This window comes from Diuraphis noxia, unplaced genomic scaffold, assembly GCF_037042655.1.
Source record: "Diuraphis noxia isolate RWA-SAM2 unplaced genomic scaffold, SU_Dnox_SAM2 contig0003, whole genome shotgun sequence".
NCBI classification, from domain to species: Eukaryota; Metazoa; Arthropoda; class Insecta; order Hemiptera; family Aphididae; genus Diuraphis; species Diuraphis noxia.
This window is the reverse complement of record NW_028301713.1, coordinates 43750657-43777354: the sequence shown is the minus strand read 5'-3', so window position 1 is coordinate 43777354 and position 26698 is coordinate 43750657. Positions and strand designations below refer to the sequence as shown.

General features: G+C 29.8%; 3 protein-coding genes across 5 annotated transcripts; 2 read left to right on the top strand and 1 right to left on the bottom strand.

The window, feature by feature from the left end:
- Window positions 1-54: 54 nt before the first annotated feature.
- Window positions 55-4321, top strand: mri (BTB/POZ domain-containing protein mrityu). Its single transcript, XM_015507638.2, has 8 exons — window positions 55-279; window positions 373-487; window positions 780-890; window positions 1497-1727; window positions 1786-2000; window positions 2056-2253; window positions 3445-3692; window positions 3902-4321. Exons 2-8 carry the CDS (start codon window positions 381-383, stop codon window positions 4121-4123), a joined length of 1332 nt encoding a protein of 443 aa, XP_015363124.2. The 5' UTR covers window positions 55-279; window positions 373-380; the 3' UTR covers window positions 4124-4321.
- Window positions 4248-6704, bottom strand: Vps28 (vacuolar protein sorting 28). Of its 2 annotated transcripts, none has more exons than XM_015507639.2 (3): window positions 6546-6704; window positions 5749-6185; window positions 4248-4616 (listed from the first exon to the last, which is right to left on the bottom strand). In XM_015507639.2, the coding sequence occupies exons 2-3, from the start codon at window positions 6153-6155 to the stop codon at window positions 4376-4378; spliced, it is 648 nt and encodes a 215-aa protein (XP_015363125.1). In that variant the 5' UTR covers window positions 6156-6185; window positions 6546-6704; the 3' UTR covers window positions 4248-4375. The 2 variants fall into 2 exon arrangements, with proteins under 2 accessions (XP_015363125.1, XP_015363126.1); XM_015507640.2 differs by lacking the exon at window positions 6546-6704 and adding an exon at window positions 6242-6435.
- A 3239-nt stretch (window positions 6705-9943) lies between these two features.
- On the top strand, window positions 9944-25960 carry rno (PHD finger protein rhinoceros). 2 transcript variants are annotated; one of them, XM_015507635.2, is made up of 14 exons: window positions 9944-10235; window positions 10673-10791; window positions 13919-13970; window positions 15147-15247; window positions 15307-15455; window positions 15529-15779; window positions 15839-16002; window positions 16064-16212; window positions 17909-18196; window positions 18267-18440; window positions 18522-18649; window positions 18712-18958; window positions 19046-22163; window positions 22227-25960. In XM_015507635.2, exons 4-14 carry the CDS (start codon window positions 15199-15201, stop codon window positions 24575-24577), a joined length of 7068 nt encoding a protein of 2355 aa, XP_015363121.2. In that variant the 5' UTR covers window positions 9944-10235; window positions 10673-10791; window positions 13919-13970; window positions 15147-15198; the 3' UTR covers window positions 24578-25960. The 2 variants fall into 2 exon arrangements, with proteins under 2 accessions (XP_015363121.2, XP_015363118.2); XM_015507632.2 differs by having other exon boundaries at window positions 19046-25960.
- Window positions 25961-26698: the final 738 nt, after the last annotated feature.

Below are 26698 nucleotides of genomic sequence, written 5' to 3'. Positions count from 1 at the left end.
TACGCAAAAAACAAAACATTCTAGTAATAAATATAAGTTATTCGAAAGTTCGGAATATAGAAGTGGCCACATTGTTGATAGGTTCTAGTTAGTATCGTCTCTTAAATTGTGTTAACAGAAATTAACTTCAACAATTTACAATATTGCATTGGCATGTTGAAAGTTGTAAATGGTTCGGCAATCAGCATTTGTTTTCATTTACATTAGGCAGTAGGTGCTAGGTTTCATTGACGTTAGATATTTTACTAGTGGTTGGTGCCTGTTCATGGGTAAAACAATGTATGTTTTTGTTGTCGTATATTATTATTAAGTTATTTGTCTGCCCAAATTTAGATCGTTGAACTTGTTATTAAACTTATTTGTTTTATCTAGCCTGGGTCATGTCTAAAGACGTCCGTCACAACTACGATCGTGATACAAGTAGTGACACAGAAGATTATCAAGATACTGAGGATCATAGACGCCGTGTGTTCAAAACAAGACTAAGGTATATTTTTGTCAAACATAGTACTATTTGTTATTGCCATTTGTATTATTATGATAAAAGTTCTAGAAATAAGTTGTAAATTGGTCCATGAGCTATTGTTTAGCAAAATATTTGTTCATCCACATCAATATAATATTATACTTTATGATAAATGTTCTTCAACAATGAATTATGAACTAAGATCTAGTTTAAAATGATTTTCACTAGTTATAAAGTAACATAGTTTCTATTGATTTTATAAATTGTAATAGATAATGTTTTAGTATTTTAGTCTTGAATTTTTGTATTTCAGTTATGGAAGTTCCTTAAAACCCAAATCGTGTTTGGTACAACGTCATTCAACTGGTAACCAGTTGACTCTGACACCAATCAATAAACAACAAACAACTTCAGTGAGAAATAGGTAAATTATAATGGTTTAGATGGTAATTTATTGAATTGTTATTTATTATAATAAATTTATTGATGGATCCTGTTTGTACTGAAACAGCATACATTTTTTTTTTGTACCTATCATTAAAATAAATGATTTATTTTTAATTTTAAACTAATTAAATATATTTGCATACATAACTCATTGCATTAAAACTAGGATTTTTCAAGCAAACTTTAAAGGGTAGAAACTAACACAACTAGTTCAGGATTGTTGGACTATTATTTTAGCTATAAACTAATAATAATCAAAACTAGTTATTAGTAACTAAAATGTATCAATTATCATCACAGTAATTAGTTTCGTAAATTTGTATTTTGTATTAAATTAAGGTTATAAAAATCTGTTTGAAAATAACTGACTGATGATTAATATGTAATTTGATTACTGTTGACCCCTAATCACTTTTGTCTTTACTGGTACCCTTACCTGTATTTTTTACTACTAATAATTAAAACTTTATTTAGTATAATCTTAAAACTTTCTCTTTTAAGCTTTCGTATTAATAAATAATAATTTATTATTCTTAAATTATTTTATATAACATATATTTTATGTATACATTATTTCTAATAGAAAAGCTATGTCCAGATTTCCTTGCTCAATGAATTCTATGAAAAGTCTGATGAATCAAAACGCAACTGCTTCAGGTTCATCCTATCCAAGTACTTCAGGTTCAGGCCATTTAAATAGTTCTAGAAACAATATTGCTAATAAAGAAGAAAGAGTAACTCTTATTGTAGATAATACTAGATTTATTGTTGATCCTGCTATATTCATTGCCCATTCAAATACAATGCTTGGAAGGTAATAAAAAATAAATTCATGTTCTAAACATTGTTTTTATAATTATACTTTTTTACAGAATGTTTAGTTCTAACGAATATACAAATAAGAATGAGCGTGGAGAATATGTGGTAGCAGAAGGTGTCTCAGCAAATGTATTCAGGTGTATTTTGGAGTATTATAAGGGTAATGTAATGCGCTGTCCATCTTCAATTTCAGTACAAGAGCTACGAGAAGCTTGTGATTATTTGTTAATACCATTTGATGCTAAAACAGTTAAATGTCAAAATTTACGTAAGTAACTAATGTATTTAAGTAAGTTGTATATATTCAAATTTGATAATTGTAGGAGGATTATTACATGAGTTGTCAAATGAAGGAGCTCGTTGTCAGTTTGAAGTATTTTTAGAAGATCTAATATTACCCTTAATGGTAAATTCTGCTCAACGAGGAGATCGTGAATGTCATGTGGTCGTCTTACTTGATGACGATGTAGTAGATTGGGATGAAGAATATCCGCCTCAAATGGGAGAAGAATATTCACAAAGTAAAACCAAAGATTAAATTCATATAAAAAATATTTCAAACTTAAAACATTGATTTTATAATATATAGATAAGCCATTCTATTTTTAAGTGGTAACGGCTAATTGCATTCAACTGTTAGACGTCACTGCGTTCGATTGCATTTAAAAGGGGTAAACATATGATGGATGCTGTATGGCTTATCTGTATATTATAAAATCAATGCTTAAAATGATTTCATATTAACTTGAGGTACATTGGAGTCATATACGTACTCAGGAATTTTCAATGGTGGGGGGGAGGGATTGAACATTTTTTTTATCACGGGGACTTTGTCAAATTTTTTTTTAGAAAATTGCTTCTTTGAATTATATTAGTTATAAGCAAAAATGCACAAAAGTGCATCGGTTAGTGAGGCCATGCGGGGTTCAAACCCTACGAATCCCGCTATGCCCCTGATTGGAGTCATAATATACTAATAACTAATAAGTAATAACAAAGTGGTTTAAATTAATTTTAGGGTAGGTTAACCTTAGTAAATTTTTAGGTTTTGAAGAAAACGTAATGAATGTATTGATAATATAGTTTACAATGATATTGTTTTTTTTTATGTTTATAGACATATGTTATAAAATAATATTATTTTATTTATTTGCTTTTATTTTAAACTTCAATATCTTTTCTGGTAGGAAAATCAAACTAATTAGTTCCTTGTGAGTTGTGACTTATTAGAAACTCACCACTCAGAATTGTTTGTGTATGCAATAATTTTTTTAATTCAACCATTATAGTGGTCAGTGACCTTCTCAATGATGAGGTACATTTAACTGCTACTTGTACATCCTTTTGATTATAAATAATGGATAGAGCTACTACCTAAATACTTGAAGCCAATATACCAAAGGAAAATTGGGGCAAATATGCATGCGGGAAATCTATATCACACATTCATATACAACCTAGATTATATGCAATTTATATCACAGCTTATTAAGTGATATACATGATCAATGTGCAACTAGTACTGATATGTATGCAATATGCATCATAGAAATCAGTCCTCTTGCGATCATCAATAATGATGCCTTCAACACATAGTATGTGGTTATAATACAGAAGCTTTATCCAAAGTGTATGATCTAAAGTATAGCCTAACTGTTTCCTAATTACCAACTTTTTATTACAACATTCAAATTCATCGATTTTTATTTCAGCTGTAAACAGCACTGCCTTATATAGATTCTTCAAATACATTGAAAATAGAGATGTTGCCAAACAAGTAATGAAAGAGCGTGGTCTTAAAAAGATTCGTCTAGGCATTGAAGGTTACCCAACTTATAAAGAAAAAGTCAAAAAAAGAGCTGGAGGTCGTAAAGATGTGATTTATAATTATGTTCAAAGACCTTTTATTCATATGTCATGGGAAAAAGAAGAAGCTAAGAGTCGTCATGTAGATTTCCAAGTAAATTTTGGTCTTACCATTTATTCATTAAAATATATTCCTCCTGCATGTATTCCAGTAGATAATGTTATGTAACTTTTTAAAAAAATAGAGGAGAATTTAATTTCTTATTGTATATAAATATTATATTTCATTATCAACTTAACATTAAAATATTTAGATTTAAATCGATTATTTCCTGTTACTAATCACTATTTATTACTATTTAGTGCTTAAAGTCCAAGTCTGTGACTAATTTAGCAGAAGCAACTGCTGATCCTGTTTTGGAGTTGGATGCTAGAGGTAATCCTATGGGTGCTGTTGCCATAGATCCAGAGATTCAAGTTGTATATGACGGCCATGATCAAGATGATGGAGCTGTAGACTCTCCTCCTCCTCCCGCAGTTTCAGAAACTGAACAAAATGATGAGCCTCAGCCCAATGAACAGTAAAATACATTGGGATTTATACATAGGTACAGTGTTTTTTTTATTGTTACTGAACAATCAAGTGGTGATTTTCTCTATATTTTTTTCCAACAAGCATTTTACTACTATTATTATTAATAAATGCGTCTTTTTCTAATGTCATATATAATTTTAATCAATTTATTATCGTTTGTATTCTTATAAATAAAGATTATTCAAATATTCTGGTGTTATTTTTGTATTTGATTGCCGCTTAAATTATTTACTAATATTTTCCTAAGATGACTGATGGAGCAACTTGTTGAATGCATTGTAAGATGATTCGAGATCAAAAATCAATTGTCTCACTTGGCTTTCATTTAATTCATCTGATGCGTTCATAGATGATAGAGAACTAAGCCAATCAGATACTTTTTGTTTTCCTTCAAAATCAGCTGGTAACATACTAAGCCTGTTCATAGTATCCATTAAATCTCGTAGGTCAGGTTGAAGTTCATCCATTGCTTTAATATCCAATCTAAAAAATTTTTTATGAGTTAGTTTTTTATTCATATATTACACAAAATAATAGAACACTAAATATATATATTATATATATAATATATATGATAGATGTCGGGTGTGTAAAGTTATACAATAATTTGATTGGTGTCTTTAATAGGCAAACACTGTTGGGAAATTTAATTAAAATATGAGAAAATTATTTTCCTTAAAATAATACATATATGCAAGATAAATTGTTAAGAGGACGTTTCACCCACATGTGTTGTCTCTGTCTTACAAGAGCATAACATTGCAAAAACTGTTTTGCGCGGGAAAGAACCGAGAAAGATACAGTTATAACTAACAAACGAAATTTTCACCACATAAAAAGGAAAATTTTGTCTGTGCAATAACGTTTTTATTTTTTCAATATCAGAACTACAAAAAAGTTATTCATGCTTAAAAAAACGCAAAATTAATGTATTATAAAACAATAAGAATTTTTTTTGTATAAGTGATATCGAAAAACTAAAAACGATATTGCACAGACAAAATTCTCCTTTTTATGTGATGAAAATTTCGTTTCTTAGTTATAACTGTATCTTTCTCGGTTCTTTCCCGCGCGAAACAGTTTTTGCAATGTTACGCAATTGTAAGACGGAGACAACACATGCAGGTGAAACGTCCTCAATCAATGAGATAAGGGGTTAGGTACTACATTTACATTTATTAAAATAGCCTAGGTATTCTGTATAAAGTGGGTAAAAATTATAAGTAAGTAATTAATGTTATTATATTTTAATTTTATAAATTAAAAGAAACCATGAAAACCATGAATTACATACATCAATCAAGCAAAAATAATTATTAAAGTAGTCCTAGTTTTCACGTTTAAACTTCAATACTTTTCTAACTATTGCCTTGTTATATCTAACTATTATTATTAAATTTAGATAGGTACATATGCATTTAAAATATTAATATCAAACAAATAAAAAAAGTGATTGAATATTTTTTTTTTTAATTAATTATTTTCAATTCAAAAACCAATTCCTCATAGAGCTGTTTTAAAATTAGTAAATATTACCTACAACATATACCTAGTTTAAATAATTTAAATTTTAAATAAATTAAATATCAACATTTTATTTTATTCTGATACAAACCTAAGCTTATCCATTATGGTTATAAATAAAGACACAATATCTGCAATGCATTTACTGGTGTTGCCTTTATCGTCTTTAATAGTAATTGGCCGATCTTCTTTAATACGCTCTATTGCTGCTGGACAGTCTAATTTGTATTTTTTAACAAATGACTCAACTGATGGAAAATCGTCACCCTGTATTTGCTTAAAAGAAGCTTTACATTGAACAAGCAGTTTTGAACAAGCGGCAGTATACTCTTTGGGCGTTACGCAATCACGTATATATGCTTTTTCAAGATGCTGCAGTGTATTGACTAATGCATAAAAGTCAGCCATATTATCATACTTTTCTCGTTCACGAGCGTTGCGAAACAGCCTTACTTCCTCTAGTAGTTCAGGACGATTAGCATCTTGGGAATCCATCATTTTTCTTTTCTACTGAATAAACTTGTTTTTCTAAAAACAATTATAATCAAACGTAAAAAATAAAAACCGATGTTGCTGGTACCTACTAATATTATTTATTATAATTGAATGAAATGTAAAAGTATGAAAACGAAAAATTGATTTGTTATCATGTTTGGCGTTTGCGAATGCTTGCTAACAGTTGTAAAAGTCAATATTTAATTTGTAAAATATGTAAATTATTCGAAGACTCAAAAAGTCGAAATTGATCGTTATCACAACAAAAACCGTAGTATTACAATTAAAAAGAAAATGTAATAGAAAAATACTATGATAATCTTATATACCTAATAAATAATATAAATAAAATATTATTATTTATTATTGTATTAATAATATTATCAAACTTACGATCCAAAAGCCCCAAGGTGTAATACATACGATACAAGGGACTAGGTAAGAGATAGATAAGTATAGTAATAATGGACCACAGTTCACAGAATACAGATAGTGTAAGTGTACTAGTCTGTCATTGAACCTTCTTTTGGTGTGGGTGAAGAGAGGGGAATAAGTAACAAAATAATAATATGTTATGCATTTTACCATCTTTTACTATTTTTTATCTGGTACTTCGATAAAATATAAAAATCCAATGATCTCAACGCCATCTAGTAGCGTTATTTTATAATCTCTTAACGAAGAAAAATCATTTTAGTAGACGCAAATCGCAAGGTTACTTAAGCCTTCCCGTGTATACAGTAACAGTTTTTAGTTGTGTAGGACTGAAGCAGTGAAGCCCTCCCAACTCACATTGATATTAAAAATGTTAGCCACCACATCCTGAAGTCTAATGAATTTTTACTTATGGTTATTTCGTTGTAATGTAAATACATGATTCGTGAAAATTTATAAAATTATTAATTTTGCTATATCCAATGATGGCCTTTTCAAAATTTATTTTTATTTTTTTATTATTGAAATAAAGAAAATGACAATTATAAATATGAACATAATATGAGTCACATGATAGGGCAAGTCGCCCACTGGTAATACCCTTCGAACAATTTCTTAGATTTTATTAATTATCTAGGACCTAGGTGCAGTAAGGATGATTGTATAGTTCTATATTTGTTTTTTCAGAGTAGTAGCTAGGTCTCGATTCCAGTTTCTTTTCAGTCTGCGTGGAGGCTGGTCGGGGATAAGATTTTAAGACATTTTTTAAATTAAGGGGTTAATATTCGATGGTAGTTTTATTAAGTACGATTTATAATGGCGTTTAGAGAGTATATTTACTATTTCAATTTGTAAGTCGTTATGTAAAGATTGATTTATTACATACTTGGGAACACCAGTGATGATGCGAAAGGTTATATTCTGTAATAACTGAATGGGGCGAATGTTTGAAGGTTTAAATGACCGCCAAGTTTAAATACCATAGGGCTATCAAGAGGGCTACAAGTTAAGCGTTTGTCGAGTTTAATACCGAGATATTTAGTTTCGTTACTTACAGGAATGTTTACGTTATTTAATTTGATTAAGGGACAATTGCCTTGGCGAAAGGTAAAAGTAACTTGAGTTGACTTGCTCTCGTTTATTTTTATTAACCAGCACTGTAGCTATAGAAATATCATCACTTGTAGACCGTGTCGTCAGCTAAGGTGGCTTAGTGTGTTGTGAGTTCGTGGGATATCGACAAGATAAATATTCTAGAGATCAGGCGCTAGATCGCTACTTTGGGGCATTCCTGCATTGATGTTGAATCGGGGCGAGAAAGAGTTTCCTTGTCTTACAGTGGAACTTCGACTTTCTAAAAATGATTTAATAATTAAGAATAATTGAGCTGGCATACATTTTTTTAATTTAAATAGTAGCCCCTCGTGCCAGACTTTATCAAAAGCCTGGGCAACATATAAGAAGAGCCCAACACAAAATTGCCTTCTTTCTAAGACAGAGGCAATAGTGTCAGTGAGTCGATGAACTTGGTGTATAGTAGAATGTTGTTCTGGTTGAAAACCAAACTGGGTATAATTTGGTACTCAAGTAGGATAGGTCGGATTCGGAGAAGAATAAATTTTTTAGGCAATTTGCTAAGCGTTACATCACCACTTTTACCATGTAATTGAGATGGGAAAGAGAGAATACCGATACATCATATTAACGTATAATTTTTTTTAAATTTATTAACTATCAGTAATATAGAACATTGAGTGGTTATTCAGTATTCTTAGTAGGTTTTTAATTGTGTGAATTGATACAATAGGTTTGCAACGGGTGTTTATATGACAAGGTTTTGCCCCTAAGAATCCGGATGATGGTCACCCATCTAGGAACTAGTGGCGGCGGACGATGTGTACTTTCAATCACGTTGCATGACTGATTGCAGCAATCACGCCACGCCATACAAATATTATATATATATTCCTATTTCCTATATAATATTAATATACTATTAAGTTTTATATATGAATTAAAAATATAATTTTATAATTTTATACTATTACTTTATACACAATAATATTATAACAACTAAAGCGACATTTGATCAACACGTGATTACGTCAAAGCTAAACGGTATGCTGTTACGTGAAATACAAAATATTCATTTTGTCAGTAGGAAATTCAATACACATATATACCTATATATACATTCTATGTAGTTCGCCTATATACCACCGCCGCTACTTATCGATTATGCTGAATACTCAGTCATTCTCTCTCGAGTAGTTTATGACTTATGATATTTTTAACTATATAAAAACGTTAACTCTAAACGATTAGCAGATTATTTAAAAATCTGGTATAGACATTTACTTGATATAAATCGTATATTTTATTTATAAAAATTATACCAAGCTAAATCGTCGTGTCACCGCGACTTGTTTACGATAATCATAATATGCTAATCACCATATTATGGAGATTTAAAAAATATGAACCGCGAGACCATACAGAAATGAGACGCCAAACGTCGTAAACCATTAGCACCATTAGCGAAGTACCAACAGGCGTGTGTTGAGAAAACTTCCCACGAAAATCGTTCATATTATTGACGATCTTCATTTTAGGTTCATAATGTTTTAATATAGAACTATAAATTGTTTATATATATTCTGTATGACTATATCTAATATTTTAACAAAGATATTTTCCTGAGTGTATTGTAAAGGCATGTTTTAAATTATTTTGAGGCGGAATGTAAAATTTAAAATAAAAACAGCGACTAATCGAGATCGACGGTTCGGCAACAGGACTATTATAATTTTTAATACAATCACTCCGAAAACATTAATTTAGTGCATTACTTGTTTTTAAAATATTTTCTTATCTTTTGAATTATGAATGTTTTTTATGAACTAATACGTCATATAATTATATATTTATATAATTACGTTGTCTTAAATTGAATATATTCAGTATAAAATATTATGCCTTATTAATATTCCACTATTCCAGTTCACAACATGGATCTTCTTTTCAAGTCAATTTTTTTTTAACGTCATTTTAAATATTTTTATTTTAGACAGATAACAAGAAGAAGAGTAAAAAAAATAGTAAAATATAACTGGAAAAAAATAAAAATATGATTAGAAATTTAGAATTCAGCCGCAGTAACCAGAAAACATCATAGAATTTGAAATATTTGAATTTTACCCGTGGTTGTCCGTCGAATCGTAAGGCGTTTGTATATCACGAAACGGTACAAGTTGATTGGAGGGGGAGAAGAGTGGCGCGTCAGTTGGTGGCACTGCAGTCATCAGGAGCAGGAAGGTGTTTTTTGTTTTTTTTGTTTTTTTTTTTTTTTTATGTACCTATATCGCCAATCGCTACTCGCAAGTGTCGAGCATGAAACGATAAGTGCGAAATTCGTACCGCTCGCATTTTGGTGTTTTCGTACACCGTTTTTACCGCCGCTGTTTGGACGTTCGCCGTCGCGTATTCGTCGCCGTGACCGTTCGTCCGCTAGTGGATATCGCCGCCATCGTCCATTGAACCGCGCTCTCGCCCGACCTGTACCGCCGCCGATGTAAACGGGCCCCCCCGACCAAATGTGTTGGACGTGTTGAGAGCTGTTTGAGATTACCTAGTTGGTGTTACACTCATGTAAGTACTCGTATATTTTTTAAAACTTCTCTGGGCTTGCTTGATCGGTCTCTAACCCGGATGAGCCGTTGAGCCGATTGCAATTTTGGTTGTTAACGATTTTTTTCTCATGTCCTTTTTTTTCCTCTTCCCCGTCAAATCAAAACACGAAAACACGGGAAAACGGCGGTGGTGCCATCTGCCGGCCGCCCGCATTTGTTGTCATTATCTACGTTTTATTATTACGCTCCTGAGTGTAAAAATATTAATTTATGTTATATTTTTATTATATTATAGTATATATTCTTTCAGTGGGAAATCACATACGGATTTTCCTAATTTTCTCCCCTCCCCCCCATTTAATAGTAGTCTAATTTTACTTTCGTCACTTGCAACCAAATCCGTGATCTAACAAGCGCCCTAACGTTTTTTCTTATGTCTCTTGTTTGTGTTCTTAGTGATTGTCAGTCGCCAGATGACGTCCCGTGTTTCAACTGCAATGGAATGCACTAGTATTGGTACAGTCCCAACCTGTTTGGCGCTTGAAAATTGATTTCTGCAATACAATATATACCTGGTAAGTTGTTGACGCTCATCACACACCATTCCTATTAGGTGTTGTATAGATGTAAGTGTGTGCGTGTAATGCAACTAAGACCTCATAGTTCTTAGCATCTTGAGCATCTTACATAGGTTCTATCTCTCAATTTCTATATGTACTATCAATATTTATTTTATTTTATTCTTTCAGTTCGTTCAATTGGCTAAATTATTAATGTCATACCTGCATGTATTGTTTAATTCATGCCGGGTCTCACTAAACACTTGATAAATTAACAGTGAGCTAATTGTCCTTTAAACAACATTTAGTGGTCTATTAAATTTTAGTAATCCATTAATTTCAATCAATTTTTTATGCAACACGACATATATATGTTAAAATTGCGTCTGAGGAAGGTGCAGAACCGTTATAACTTCATCATATAGGTAACAATAATATCTGTTGGTTTTGCGTTAGAGATTATTGTATTATATTTATTTCTTTAGACTTAGTACTATAGAATACTTCTTATATTATAAATTGGTATATTTTTATAATTTTATTTGAAGTGACTCTTAAGAACAATGGCCATTGATATAAAATATGCACATAGGTAGTTTTATTTATATAAATATGAATCATATGATAATAGATTATTAGGAACATGGTTCATAAATACAAAAATATCAATTTAAGCAGTTTGTTAAGAAAATTGCGACAACTAAGAATTTTATTGTGATAAAAATAATGTTGAGGTTCTAATTAACTTATGGGCAAATCATTGGAAAATAAAAATAAACCAAATCAATTCACGTAACATTCACTTAACAAAACTCTGACTGCCTTCCAGTTACACTCAGCAACAAAATCCTTCCTTCAGCAAACAAAGTTAAGTACTTAGGGCTCACATTTGACAAACGTCTTACGTGGGTTCCACACCTAAAACTAAAGCGGAAACAAGTTAACTCCAGGCTGCACCTCCTTAGACCCCTTTTAAAATCTAAACTATCCCTAACAAACAAGGTGACAATATATAAAGCGATAATCCGCCCTGTCTGGCTCTATGGCATTCAGCTATGGGGGTCTTCAAAGCCTTCCAATACCAGCTGAACTCTACAAGCTTTTCAATCAATATGCCTACGCCTAATAACCTCCGCCCCCTGGTACGTAACAAATAAAAATCTTCACAAAGATTTAAATCTACCTACTCTTAACGATTTGGCCAAATCCCATTATACCAAATTCTTTTCCAAACTCCACACTCATTACAACCCTTTAATCCAAAAATTATCCTCTGCCACACACGCTCCCAAAAGACTAATAAGGCTGTGGTCCCGAGACATGCTCAAAGCATAAACACAAAAAAAAAAAATTAAAACTATACCATAATTAACTTAATGTTACTTGTCAGGTGGCACTACTGAGGGCCTTCCTTTTCTAATCTCCTTAATGTCATATAAATAAAATTTTGTCATCATACTTACTGATTATTGTAAAAATAGATTGTAAATATGTTCTTCTAAATAAATTTAAAAAAAAAAGGTTCTAATCGAACAAATTCAATAGTGATAATTAATATATTTTACACTGAGATTCTCTAATGTTGCACTACAAATATTCAATTAGGTACCCATTAGTTTAAGTACTAAAAGTACTACTTATTTATTTTGGCATTTTATTTGTTCAAAACAATTTTTTATGTTTTGTAAATTGAGTTAGCTGTTTTCATAAAAGTCTTATAATTAAACTCAATTGATTAAGGATAACTTAAATTTTTATTAAATAAGATTACCTAAATATTAATACAAGAAGTTAAATCTTCTATGTTTATCATTATAATAATTTATTAATGAAAATCCTACTTTTATAAATATTTGGTTATTATTTTATAAGCTTTCTACCTAGTATAATTTAATATAATATTTTCTATAAATATTCAAAACTTGAAATATATATTTTTTCAATTATAAATAATCTGCTGTTCTAAATTAGGCATTAAATAAATTATAATTTATTAGGTACCTAGTAGGTATTTAATATTTACAAAATTGGAACATTTATATTAAGTAATTACTTCTTCTTGTTAGGCCCATTACCATTCCTGTGTGTAATTCCAATAGTTACATAAATGCAAATTCAACAATTTGTAAAGTGTGAACCTACTTTTGTGATGTTGGTTCCAGTCATTAATATGTAAATAACTACTACCTGATTTTAATGATCTTTTTTGACATACTCATTGAATCATTTTTTATATTTTTGGCTTTATCGCATAAATCAAAATAATAAATTAACCCAAGTAAATTCAACATTTTTAAAAGCTCACTAATTAATTTTAATAATCACTACTAACCTATTAATTGGCTTTGAATAGACAGAACTCACATTTTGTGGAACTGAATAAAACTGCTATCCATCACCTAGTGACTTTCTATCCTTAATATTATATAGGTAGTTAACCACAAAAAAGCGAAACAATTTTCAAGTTCTTAAAAATGTATAAACATGATTTGGCCTTTCTAAAAGAAATTTAAAGACTATTCTTTGTAGTTGTAATTATAATTTTACAGGTGGTAGCTACCTCTAGTGGAATTCAATCATTACAGACTTCAGCATTAGGGAAGTTTATTCAGTTTATGCAAAACTAGTCTTTTTAATTCTGAATATACTATGATCACTATGCTTCCATTCTATTATAACTCAGTTTCTCATAATTTGTAATTTGTAAATAAAAATAAAACATAGCCCATTCCTTTATTTTCTAAGGTCACTTACCAAATAGTCTTACCCTTTGTATTGCCTTTGTATTGTATAGTCATTTTTTTTAGAATTTTTAATCAAAAATATATTGCAGTTTTATCATTTTTATTTGGACTTACAAAACGGAATATATTGTTAAGGTTCAACATTTTAAAGATTAATATTTAAAGAAATAATTCCAGAGTAATTCAATCTTATCCTTATTTTAATTTTTGTTTTAGTAACCTACCTATATTTATATTTGCTTACTAAACCATCATGCTGTGTGTTGAATGTACCCTATTTATTTTCGGATCACTAGTCTGTATTGATACCTGGTTGTATCTAAATATTTGGCATTTTCTTTCTATATGAGCGAATTTATTTCCTCAATCCAGCTTATAATGATTTATTTATTTTTCAGCTAATTCTTCTAAAATAACATTCAGACATCTTTATTTCTACTCTGCTATGTGGTAAGTAGATTCAATTTTTTGTTGTTTTTTTTTTAAACAGATTTTTTACCTCTCATTTTACTAATAGAGTGCCCATACCTATCTATAGGGTAGCTACAGTAATGACTTATCATAAATACAGCAGTGATGTATTCCTAAATAATATATTAGATCCATAAAGTTGTTGTGTGATTATTTTTAAGAAACCACTTAATTTATTCATCAGAAAATTATGTTAGAATGAATTTTTGTCCTTTTGTGACTAGCTAAATACACACTTACAGGAACATTTCATTTTTGTACCTATGTTGGCAGGTACAGTGGCATATCTAATAGAAATTCTTTTTTCTTCAAATACCAATAGATTTTATACCAATATTTAGATAAATAATGAACTCAAGGCCTTAAGTTGCTTTCATTTAGTATTATGGAACTAAATTTAAAAAAATTACGGATAAGTATTATTTCATGGTACCTAATAGTTTCTAATAATTATGATTTGAATTATAACTTAATTCCGGGCTTAATTCTAATATTTTTATAAAAAACAATAAGTTTTTTTGTGATTAAATTTAAAACTGTTTGCATTTGGTTAATTTTGATATTAGAATTTGTTATTGTAAAAACTATTGCATTTCTTTATTTAATAATATTATCATTTACCGAAAGCTAACTGTATAATTTTAAATAAAACCTGGTTCTCATGATTTTCGTCTTAAATTACAAGATCATAAATATCCCAAGATTAAATAAAATCTCGAATAAAATAAAAATTAATGTTGCAGAGCAAAAATAGTATAATAGTGAAAAGGTTAATAATGATTTTACGTACATACCTACTTTAATTTTTGGAGGATGAATCCCCTTACACCCTATATAAACAATATACACCAATGATATAAGGTCTATATTAAAAAATACATACCTACATTTATTTTACGCAGATAGAATATATTATATTATAGTTGGTTATAATTGAACTTATTTTTGTGAAAAATTATTCATTTCATAGTTAACAAAACATTTTTTTATCAATAAGGTACCTAGTAACTTATTACTTTTATTAATTTTAATTTAAGTGTTTATAGAAACTAATGAATCAGACACTTTTAAAAGATACATTTTTTATCCTAAAAAAAAAATGAAATAGCTATAGTTATTTAATATTGTATTGTATAGCTTTTTTTTATACAACAGGCATCAATGCTGCAGAAGGCGGAGTTAGGTTTTTATCATTTGCAAACTCAGCATGTCATATAGAACTAAACGTCAACCAATTTCTAAAGATGAATGTCCATGTAAGTACTAAAAGTAACCAACTAAAATAAGTATATCTAAATTTATTTTATTTTTATAGTACCGACAAAGAGGCGGAAGGGGCGCCCTTCGACGCTACAGGAAGAAGAAGAAGCGTCCTCTTTAGATACTCAAAGTGGCTCGCGTTCAGATATGAAAATACCATCATCAATTTATAATACAAGAATAACAACTGATGCACCAGCAGAAGTAGATATTTTCTTTTATTTACATATTATAAACTTTATGTTAACGTTTACTTTTTTTAAATTTTCCATTTTAGTTATTTCGTAAAGACTTGATCAGTGCCATGAAGCTTCCTGATTCTGAACAGTTATCTACTGATGCATATTGGATTATTAGTGACCAATGGAAACAAGAATGGGAACGGGGTGTGCAAGTACCTGTTAATCCAGACTCTTTGCCTGGGTCAAGTGTTCATGAAATTCCAGTTGTCTGCTTACAGTCTTCAACTAAATCACCTAGGCGTTCACCATCATCAATTTATCACTCTCAACATAATGAATTTAAACTGTATGTATTTAATATATTTAATCTTCTCTAATAATTATAATTTAATGATCTTATTTTAGGCCAAAACATAAATATATTCGCATCACTAAAGACGAACATTTTAAATCCGAAGAACATCAACTGTCACTCTTACCTTTAAAAGCTGAAAAATCTTGTTCATATGATATGGATGATGTAGATACAGCTTGGTTAAAACTGTGTAATGGTGAAAGAACATTAGGAGGTAATAAGTCAAAAGAGTTTTAAACAAATACATTAAAATATTAAACTAAATATTTTTTTAGGCTTCCCAAAAATAAAAGATGATCAATTTGAGCGTGTTATGGAAGAATTAGAAATGAGGTGTTGGGAAAAAGTGCAAACAATAATCAAGGAAGAAGAAGGCCTTGGAATCGAATACGATGAGAATGTAATCTGCGATGTATGCCGTTCGGTTAGTTCGCTGTTAAATAATATTTTATATCTACTTATTATAAAGGAACATTAAGATACAAAATATTATATTACGTACTAAGAAATCTTATACTTGCTTGTGTTCCCTCTGTCATGCCAATGTACAACAGCAAATTTATATTTAGCCAAACCAATTTTGTGTTAATTTGTATATAAAGTAAAAAAAAATAAGGTAATATAGCGAGTGATTCTTTTATCATTGAACACTCATTATTTCAAAAATTATTGTTTTTGAAAATATTATTTTACATAGTTTCAAGTTGTTAAAAAACCTACGTTTTTATTAAAAAAATATTTTTTATCCATATAATTTAATAAGTTTTTTACTTTTTTGAACCACAACATAGATTTTTAATTTCATATTCCAAAGCAGAATATTTTTCTAAGTATTTTGATTCATAAAAATTGAATTTATAATGAGTATTTTATGAGTTATAAGTATTTAAAGTTCGACAAGCGGAGTAGTGGACAAGCATTTTGCGGGGTAACCCCGTACCACTCCACTCTGCCAATCAGAACTTTAAATACTTATAACTCATCAACTACTCGTCCTAAATTCGATTTTTATGAATCAAAATATTCTGCTTTGGACTATGAAATTAAAACTATGTTGTCATACAAAAAAGTAATGAACTTAAAAAATATTTTAAAATAAAATTTTTTAATAAAAACGTTGGTTTTTGAACAACTTGAAACTATTAAAAAAATATTTTCAAAAACATTAGTAATTTTTGAAATAATGAATGTTCAATGATAAAATAATCACCAGGTATAGGTAAACATATTATCTCCATTATGATTGCAACACACTGTAGGGTTGCTGGTAAAATTCTATTGTCTTGACGAGGGCAGTAATTGTGTCCGGCTGCAAGTAGGAACAATTACTATTAAATATTAAAATATTGTAAAAATTTAGTTTATAAATAGGTAATATTCTTACCTTTAAATTTGATAAAAGGTCAAAATTGGTTCTACTGCACACAAATTATTTATGATGTACATTGTAAGATAGAGCAACACATGCATTTATGGCTGTGTTTTTGTCACTGACCAGATTAAGTAACAATTATTTGAATCGGCTTAGCATTTTTTTTTAAAAATAATTTGGTTTTAACATTATTCTAATATCTCTAATGTTCCTAAAGAAACCTAGTAACATAAAGATGACTTATTTAATTTTTTCATTTCTGCAGTAACTTATAACTAGTTAACAGAATTCCATCATTTAAAGTATTTGAGCACTTACAGTAGTTTTAAGACAGTTTACATGGAGCTTTTGTTTGGATTTTCCTTGTTTTATTTATTAAAATGTGTGCAAAGTCTGTATCAGATGAACCAGACAAATGAAGTAACTCAAGTTAAAATCAATATTTTTTTATTATATTTAAAAATACTCCTGTATTTCGTGCATTATAAAATATATATTTTTGTTAATTATAAAATAGACAATTTTTAGATCGATTTTTTTTAAAAATGATTGATGGTAAAAAACGTTTATCCATGTTAAGTGTTTCATTTTTTATAATAACCATACTTAAATAATAATTGAGAAAATTAAGTACAGTTCTTAAAATATCTCAAAAACATAAGATACTCTATAAACTATTACAATAGTTATTGAGGCTGGAAATAATTTAATATTTATAAATATATAATAACAATTTTTATCATTTTAGCCTGATTCAGAAGATGGTAATGAAATGGTGTTTTGTGATAATTGCAATATTTGTGTTCATCAAGCGTGTTATGGTATTACCACAATCCCATCTGGGTCTTGGCTATGTCGTACTTGTACTTTACGTTTTCGTCCTGAATGTGTACTTTGTCCAAATAAAAATGGTGCAATGAAATGCACACGGTCAGGTCATAAATGGGCACATGTGTCATGTGCATTGTGGATACCAGAAGTTAGCATTGGATGTGTAGAAAAAATGGAACCTATTACCAAAATATCAAGTATACCTGTAAGTATCATCAGAAACATGGTACTATAAATCAAGAATTAAATAATAATAATATATTACATTATTTTAGCCTAGTCGATGGGCTCTTATATGTGTATTGTGTCGAGAACGAGTCGGAGCATGTATACAGTGTTCAGTTAAAACATGCAAGACTGCATATCATGTTACTTGTGCTTTTAAGCACGGTCTTGAAATGAGAGCTATTATTGAAGATGAGAGTGCTGAAGATGGAGTTAAATTACGGGTTAGTATCATTAGACATACATTTCATGCATTTAAAATTTTATGATACAGTATTATTGAAACAATTTACTAAATATTCTAGTCATACTGTCAAAAACATAGTGTAACTAGTAAAAAAGATAGAAATTCTGGTTCAGAAGATGAAGATTCTACAAAAAGGAAACGAAAAGATATGACTTCTGAAGAAAAAAATCAAGCTAGAGCGGCCAAGTAAGCATATATCAAAAAAATTAAAATGAATAATACATTTTATAAAAATGATTTTTTTGCAGGCTGCAAGAAATTGAAGGCGAATTTGAAAAGCATGTCAGTGTCATTGATGTTACACAATGTCGTGATGTTGATAATGATGGTATTCTATATATTTATAATTATTGGGTATTAAAAAGAAGATCTGGAAATAACAGACCTTTGTTATTACCAAAATCTGATGATGGTGATCTTCTTGGAAGACAACAAGAACAAGCAGATTTAGAAAAACATAAAATGTTTGTACAACTTAGACAAGATTTAGAAAGGGTAAGTTATTAAACTGACTTAAATATTATTACTTTAGTACATGTTACAATAATTGAAGTTAATTATTAAATTAAATTTGGTTGTTAGGTACGGAATTTGTGCTACATGGTCAGCAGAAGAGAAAAGCTTTCTCGTAATTTACTCAGCTTACGTGAGCAAACTTTTCATAAACAAGTTGCAGTTCTTACAGATAACAAGCTTAATCTTAGTTCAGCAGAAGTTTCAGCCGTCCAGGAAGCTAATCATGGGCCATCAATATATGATCGATTGTATTCGTATCCTGATGCTCCAGACTTGAGCACTGATTTTGAAACTATGTTATCTCGTATTGCTGGAGATGGTTCTCCAGAAAAATCCAATTATACTGGTTTAAAGTGGCCTCAAAGTAATAATCCATATAAACGGTCATATATTAATGGATCTATACGATACTCGAGTATGTCAAGCAGTAGTGATCTTGAACTAAAACCTCCTAGACTAATTAGTAGTGAACGATCAAGTATGGATGAAGCTGAATTAATTAAATCTATGTTGAATAAACGTAAATTAAAAGAAAAAAGGCTTAATAAAAAACGTTCAAAAACAAAACTTTCTACTGATTCATCTACTGAAGAAGAAAATGATAAAGTTAAACAAAAATGGAATGTATCGCCTAATAAAAAATTGTTACAAATTGAAAAGCAATTTGGTAGTGATGATAGTGAAGATGTTTCCTTACCAAAACTTTCATCTAAACGTCCAACTAAAGTTAATAATATCTATTCTGACTCAGATTCTGAAGTGTCAACCAAAGATGATAGTCTCTCGTACACACACACTAAAGCAGCAGTTAAAGAGTTCTCTCAAGGAAAGTCTAAAACTAAAGTTCTTAAAGATAAAAGTACTTCTGTTTCTAAAACTAAAGAATCACTAGAGAAGGATACTAAAAAAATTAAAAAAGATGATCCTAAAAATAATACTACAGTGCCTACAGAACTTATTGTTCCTCAAAGACAAGCTGCTAAGAAAGCTACTGAAAGTATTCATCGGGTACATAATAAACATGATGAAATTTCAAATGAAAAGAAATCTCCAGAAAAACTATTTTCATCACATAGAAAATCTCCTGAAAGGGTTTCATCTAATACTAAATCACCAGATAAACAACCTATTAAAGTTAATAAAATTAAAAACGCTGAAAAATTAAGTTCAGTAGAAAAAGAATCTGATCTACAAGATTCATTTAGTATTGTTCCACAGAGGCAGGCTGCTAAAAAAGCCATTCAAGGCATTAAGAGTGGTATGACAAAACCTGTTGAAGAAACTAAAGTATCTGAACCTGTTAAAAAAGACGATTCAACTACCAAGTCGAAACGTAGTGCAAAGTCTTCTTTATCCTCTACATCGAGTAGTAGTTCTTCTAGTAGTTCATCAAGTACTTCAAGTACTTCTAGTTCTTCTTCTTCATCAGGTTCGTCTACTTCTGAAAGTGATACAGAACCAGAAAAGAAGAATAAATCTATTGATCGTGTAAGTCCACCAAAAGAAATTAGTAAAACTAAAAGCCCTCCTAAAGCTAAAGGTTGGTTATCAGAGAATAAGCCTATTAAAATTAGTTCCTCCTCTAGTAGTGAGTCTGATAAAGACCAGAAAGTGATCAGGGCGCCAGACAAGAAGCTTAAAACTTCCGACAGGCGGCCTGAACACAGGTTTCAGGATCCGCCACCTAAGAGAGAGGAATCTAGAAGAAAATCGATTGGAAGTGATCGATGCGATTCTGTTCAAATCGTCACATGTGGAGATTCTAGTATCGGGGATGATGGAAATAGAAAATCGAGCGATAGTGACAACGTTGGAACATCAACTAGTCAGCCGGACGGAATTAAACAAGAAACGAAACAGCCCATACATGCAGTTGAGGACAAAGAGGTTGAGAAGAAGTTGAAACTTGATGATGGTGATCAGAGAGTTCTCAAAGAAGACCATGGCCTTAACAAAAATATTCAAGAAGTGAAAAATAAAAATGTAACTCCCGTACAACATACATCTGATAAAGAAAATAAGAAAACCGATGAATTAAACTTGTATTTACCAGGTGGTCATCGTTTAAATGATCTCAAAGACGAAAATTTATTAAGCTCTTCATTTCTAACCAGACAAGACATAGAACGAGAATTAGTTAATAATATTGATTATGATAATAAGAAATACTCTAAAATGTCGTTCAACTGTAATAATCATTTTTCTGGAAGTCAAAGATCAATTTTTTCTCCACAACAATGTAATAAAGATATTCCAGATTTTGACTTTGATAATGATATGTTAGCTGTTGAACAAGCTGCAAATGAAGAAGGATTTGGGTTAACAAGAGACACAGATGTTCGAAATGCTCCATTATCTTTTACATTCAACAATGAGTTCCTCTTCAAAGATGATTCAAAAGAAATTACAGCTAGAGAAACATTAAACCTTGTTGAAAAGTTGAGATTAGGAATCACCAAAAAAACTGTACCGTTAGAAAATGAGAACATAGAAAATATTGAATTAAACGATACTCCTAAAATACTTGATCCACCTAAACCATCTGAACCAGAACAAAAGACAGACAATATTCTGTATAATGCATACAACAAATTCCATCAACAGTCCAATGATGTAGTAGATGTGAATAAAGTTCCAGAACGAGATAAATTGGATAGGAGTGAAAGTGCTTTATCTGACGAGAGGTGGGTACCACCTAGTCAACGTAGTCAGGCAGAATCTCCTTATCAGGATATTAATGATGCCAACCGTTGGTCAGATAGCGTTGTGATGCCATCTAGACGTTCAGATACCTCCAATGAACCATCTCCAGAACATCAAAATCCACCTACAACAGAGTCATTATATCAAAATATACACTCGTTTCCTACATCTGTTCCAATGCAAATAGAAAGTATGCAGTTTCCTCAGTTTTCAGAACCATCATTTGTATTGAACCCACCTTCTAGTAATCAGTTGTCTTTTATGTCTTCTTCGCGGAATTTTAATCCTCAACAATTTGCAATACCTCCACCATTCTCAGCTCATCAAAATTTGATGCCAGAGTTGAATAAACCATTACATTTGCAGCAAACTCCTTGTACAGCAGCCTTCACTTCATCAACTCAAAATATGGCATTTACTGCAGCCATGATATCTCCAATGACACATCACGATAATTTTATTCCACCGTTTAATGATATAAGTATGTATAATGATAGCAATCTTTTAATGGGTCCTAGTACTAATAATTCATCTTTACATTCAGAATCTGTCATGCATACTGTATTCAATGCAATTAATCAAGCATCTATGATTGATAATCAACTATCTATTTTACCAACAATTCAAACTCCTAAAACTCCTAAAGTCTCTACCAGTAATCAAATTTCTGGTAGTCATAATCTAATCCCAGCTTCAACAAATAACCAAACCCAAGAAATTAATTTACAATCAACCTCAAATCAACACCAAGTACCAGTAACTTCTAATAATCAAACTGAAATAACTCTTTCACAATCAATTTCAAACAATCAAGAACCTGTTTTTAGTCAAAGTAAAATTAATAGTGAACAAGTAACGCCCAAGAATCAATTAGCAGCACCAATATCAAACCAAATACCATTGAATAAACAACAATCGATTCCAGAAGTACATACACCGTTAGTATGTCAAGCAGAAGTTAGTCAACAAAACATCATTAATCAAACACCAGTGCAGACCCCTATCAGTGTCAGTCAAGTATCTAATCAAACTACTCCAAGTATACCAACTCCTAAACAATCACCTGCTCTTCCTACAACTCCTTTGCCAGAACGATCACCAATGTCAATTATTGCTTCATCTCCTTCTGTGACTAGTTCACCACATCCTAATCGCACACCTTCTGATAAAAAATCTCCTTCTAAACCTACTCGATCTTCAAGTCGTGTTACTGCTCAATCTTATAAATCACCTGAAATAGTTGATCATTCACCAGAAGTTAAAAAACAGAATAAACGAGGACCAAAACCTCAATCCAAAACTTCTGGACGTGGTCGAGGTCGTGGGCGTGGGCGTTCATCGAATCATTTTACTGATTATAATCCTGCTGTTAGTAAGCTTGCTGGTACTGCTTATGATCTTGATTTTGTCGAAGAATTTGGTAATGATAATAATGGTGTTATGGAGAATCTTCGAGCAATGCGTGAACGTAAAAAGTCTGATGTTAAAGCTGATAGTAAATCACCTGTATCTCCTAAAGTACATAGCAGCCCTAATAACTATAGAAGAAAACATGCTAGTATAAAAGAACTTAAACCTCCTTCCCCCATCACGGAAACTCCTATTGAAGATCCACCAGCTCAAATAATAATGGATGAACTGACTCCTATGTTACCTGCGCCCGTTGATATGAGAACATATGATTCATACGATAATACAACATCATATTCTGATAACATTTATGAAACCAACACTAATGTTGATGATAAAGTAACTGATATTGTGAATACCTTAAAAGAAGACTTACATAATTTTTCAAAATTATCTTCCAAAGATAAAGATATTGAAGATCAGTTAATTTTAATTGATGACCAGATCAAGATAATTAAATTACCCCCTCCTGTTGAAAAAGAACCAGTAGCATCGAGTACAGTATTGCAAAGTGAATCTAGAAATCAATTAAAAGTTAAAATAAAAGGTCCTTTCTTAAATGCTAAATACAACAACATTCAAAATCAGCCAATATTACCAACAATTGATACATCAGCTATAAGTATGAATATACCAAGCCATTCAGTTCCTCCTTCAGAAGCTGCTAGTGTACCCTCCAATTTCAGACAAATGAGAAAAAAAGAATTACTGCGACAATATTGTAACCAACAAGATAATATCGAACAGACAACAAACCATCCCGTAGTCCCTCCATTAAGTCGAAATATCATTACCATACCAAAAGCGGTAGCATCAATGACTACAATCCCTACTAAAGAAGACTACAAAGCAGTGGTAGATGCTAATATGGAAAAGAAGCGTACTAAATATGGATCTGATGATCCAAAATCTAATTATTTCAACAATATTCGTAAAGAAGCTACAACACCTAAGATAAAAATAAAAATTGGTGGCGAACAACCTATGGTCACAACAATGGAAGAAAAACGTAGTCTCCGTCCGCCCAAAAAAAGGATTTGTGATACTCAAAATGATGATACTAATCATTTGATAGCACCTACTATGGAACAGTTAAGGCGAGACAGTATGAAATTCAGAAAAAAAGTATTTGCTCGTTTTGAAGAAGATGCATTAGCATCTACTTCAATTCCTATAGCTACTGTTGCAAAAAATAAAAAGAAACGTCGGTCTAGTCCATCAGTATCTAGAAAAAAGAAACCACGCACAAATAAAGAGATATCTCAGGTTCAAGTGATAGAAGCTAAAGAAAGCACTCCAAAATTGATTATTAGATTCTCAAAAGCAGCACCTGATGAAGCTGAAGTAAGTGCAGTAACAGAGCCAAAAAAAGCTTCTCCTATTAAACTGAAAATATCTAGATGCAAAGAAGGATATGTTATGAAACCTCCTAGTAATCAAACGAATCCTGATACTTCATTAAACAATAATTGTGAAGTTAGGTGACGGTAAAAATTCTTATAAATTTAGATCAATCTTATCATTGATAAGCATTTTGTGTAAAAAAATTAATAAAATGTAATTTATTTATTTAATTTTAGTTTGTACATTCTTATTTATTTATTTAAAAAATTTTTAATTTATTTAAAATGTAAATTCATAATATTAAGACGTTGTTTTCCTCAATTTGTTGTTAATTGAACTATTAATACAAACAAATGTTCTATGAATACTCCAAGTTATTAATATTATCATGTTAAGGCCAGCAGATGTCAATTAATTTTAATTTTGTTATCTAGTTTAAGATAAGAAATTTTCATGTTAATGTGCAATATGCAAAATATTATGTAAAGTATTTTTTTTTTTTTTTTAAGTATTGTTAACCTTTTACATTAAAATCGAACAATTTTTTCTTTTTTTGTACTTGTTATATTACCAATTTTTTTTAAAGTTTACGTTATTCTAAGCCTTGGGTTGTTTTTTTTAACTGTGATTGTTTTATTTTTTTGACAACATGACAAAAGGTTTATAAAAAAAAGCTTGTAATGAAGAAGAATTTATTCTACTATTTTTCAAATTATAATTATTATTAATTTTTTTTTTTACCTAAATTTTTAGTCAATATTCAGTTTTTTTTAAGCTTTAAGTAAATTTAATACATTTGACAATTAGTCAAAAAAAGATCTCAATTTTCACTTTTGTTAGATTTTAAGATTTTATATAGAATCTAAATGAAATAAACGAAAATTTAGGACTATTTTATTAGCTAAAACGAAGGTTTTAAACTATTGGGAGGATAAAATATATGGTTTTAATTTGTAGGACTTCTTTTATTTATACATATATTTTATTTAAAGCGTTTTAATTCTAAATAATTAATGGACGTCTGTTTTTTTTGTTTAAAAATAATAGACAATCGTAACATTTTAAGGTGATCACATTGTTGGTAGTTTTATTAATACAATATTATTGTAATTGTATTTCATAAGTGTTCACAGTGTTTAAAAATAAAAAATTTCCATAATTTTAAGATAGCTCAACTGGCAAATTTTTCATTTAACAAGTAAATTATACAATTGTGTGAAAACTTGTGTATTATTAATTAATTGATGTAACAAGTTTTTTAGAACATAATTTATTTTTTTGTTATCGATTTTGTATAAACTTTATTCCATAATAATCATATACATATAAACATATTCTTCTTTAACCTATGTGTATATTAATTTTAAAATTAAGTTATTGATAAAAAGAAAAATCTGATGATTTTATAAAATTTATTATGTTGTGTATATACTTTATCGTTTCGGTCTTTTTTTAAATTAAAATAATTATGTAGATAATTATACTTATTTATATTTATTTGTAAATAAATAATTACAGAAATAATATTTGACAAAGTTGTAATTTTATTGATCAATACATAATAATTTATAACAAATAAATTAGTTATAATTTATAAATATATCTTATTTTATCATTTATTGAATTTTAAAATGTATAGCATATACAAAAAAATGTATTCAATGCTTTACATGTTATAAAACATTTTGCTTTTCACTAGATTTTCCAAATCAAGTTATTCAATCTTTACAACTCATTAATTTAAATAAAAAGAAATACTGATGATCATTTTTTTCATTGCAATTAAAACTGCATTTTTAAACGATTAAGTAAATAGAAACATTATATTATTTATTTTGTTTTAAAAAAAGAATCATCAGCCAACTTTAGGATCACCATACGTCATGGTTTGGCTGGGACAATACCAGTCTTGGGTATGGTGTCCCGACAATGTCTTTGGGACGGTGTATTGTCCCGGAATGAGACTACAATAGTTTATTTTATCTTTTATTGGACATATTTTGATTGAAAAAAGTAACAAGTAAGGTCTGAGATAATTATGAACAAAATGTATACAATTTATAGTTATAAGTTGAATAAATGAATAGCACATGGACAAAATTACGAAATAAATTAGATATAAGTACTGTTGAGGCTTCATTTATAATTAAAACAAGTTTTGATGACATGTCTTGTAGTTAATTGTATGAGTTGATACTCGCCTACAAACCATTGCTCGAAAAAGTACATAGTTTAGCCAAATATCAAACAACACAGACTTTT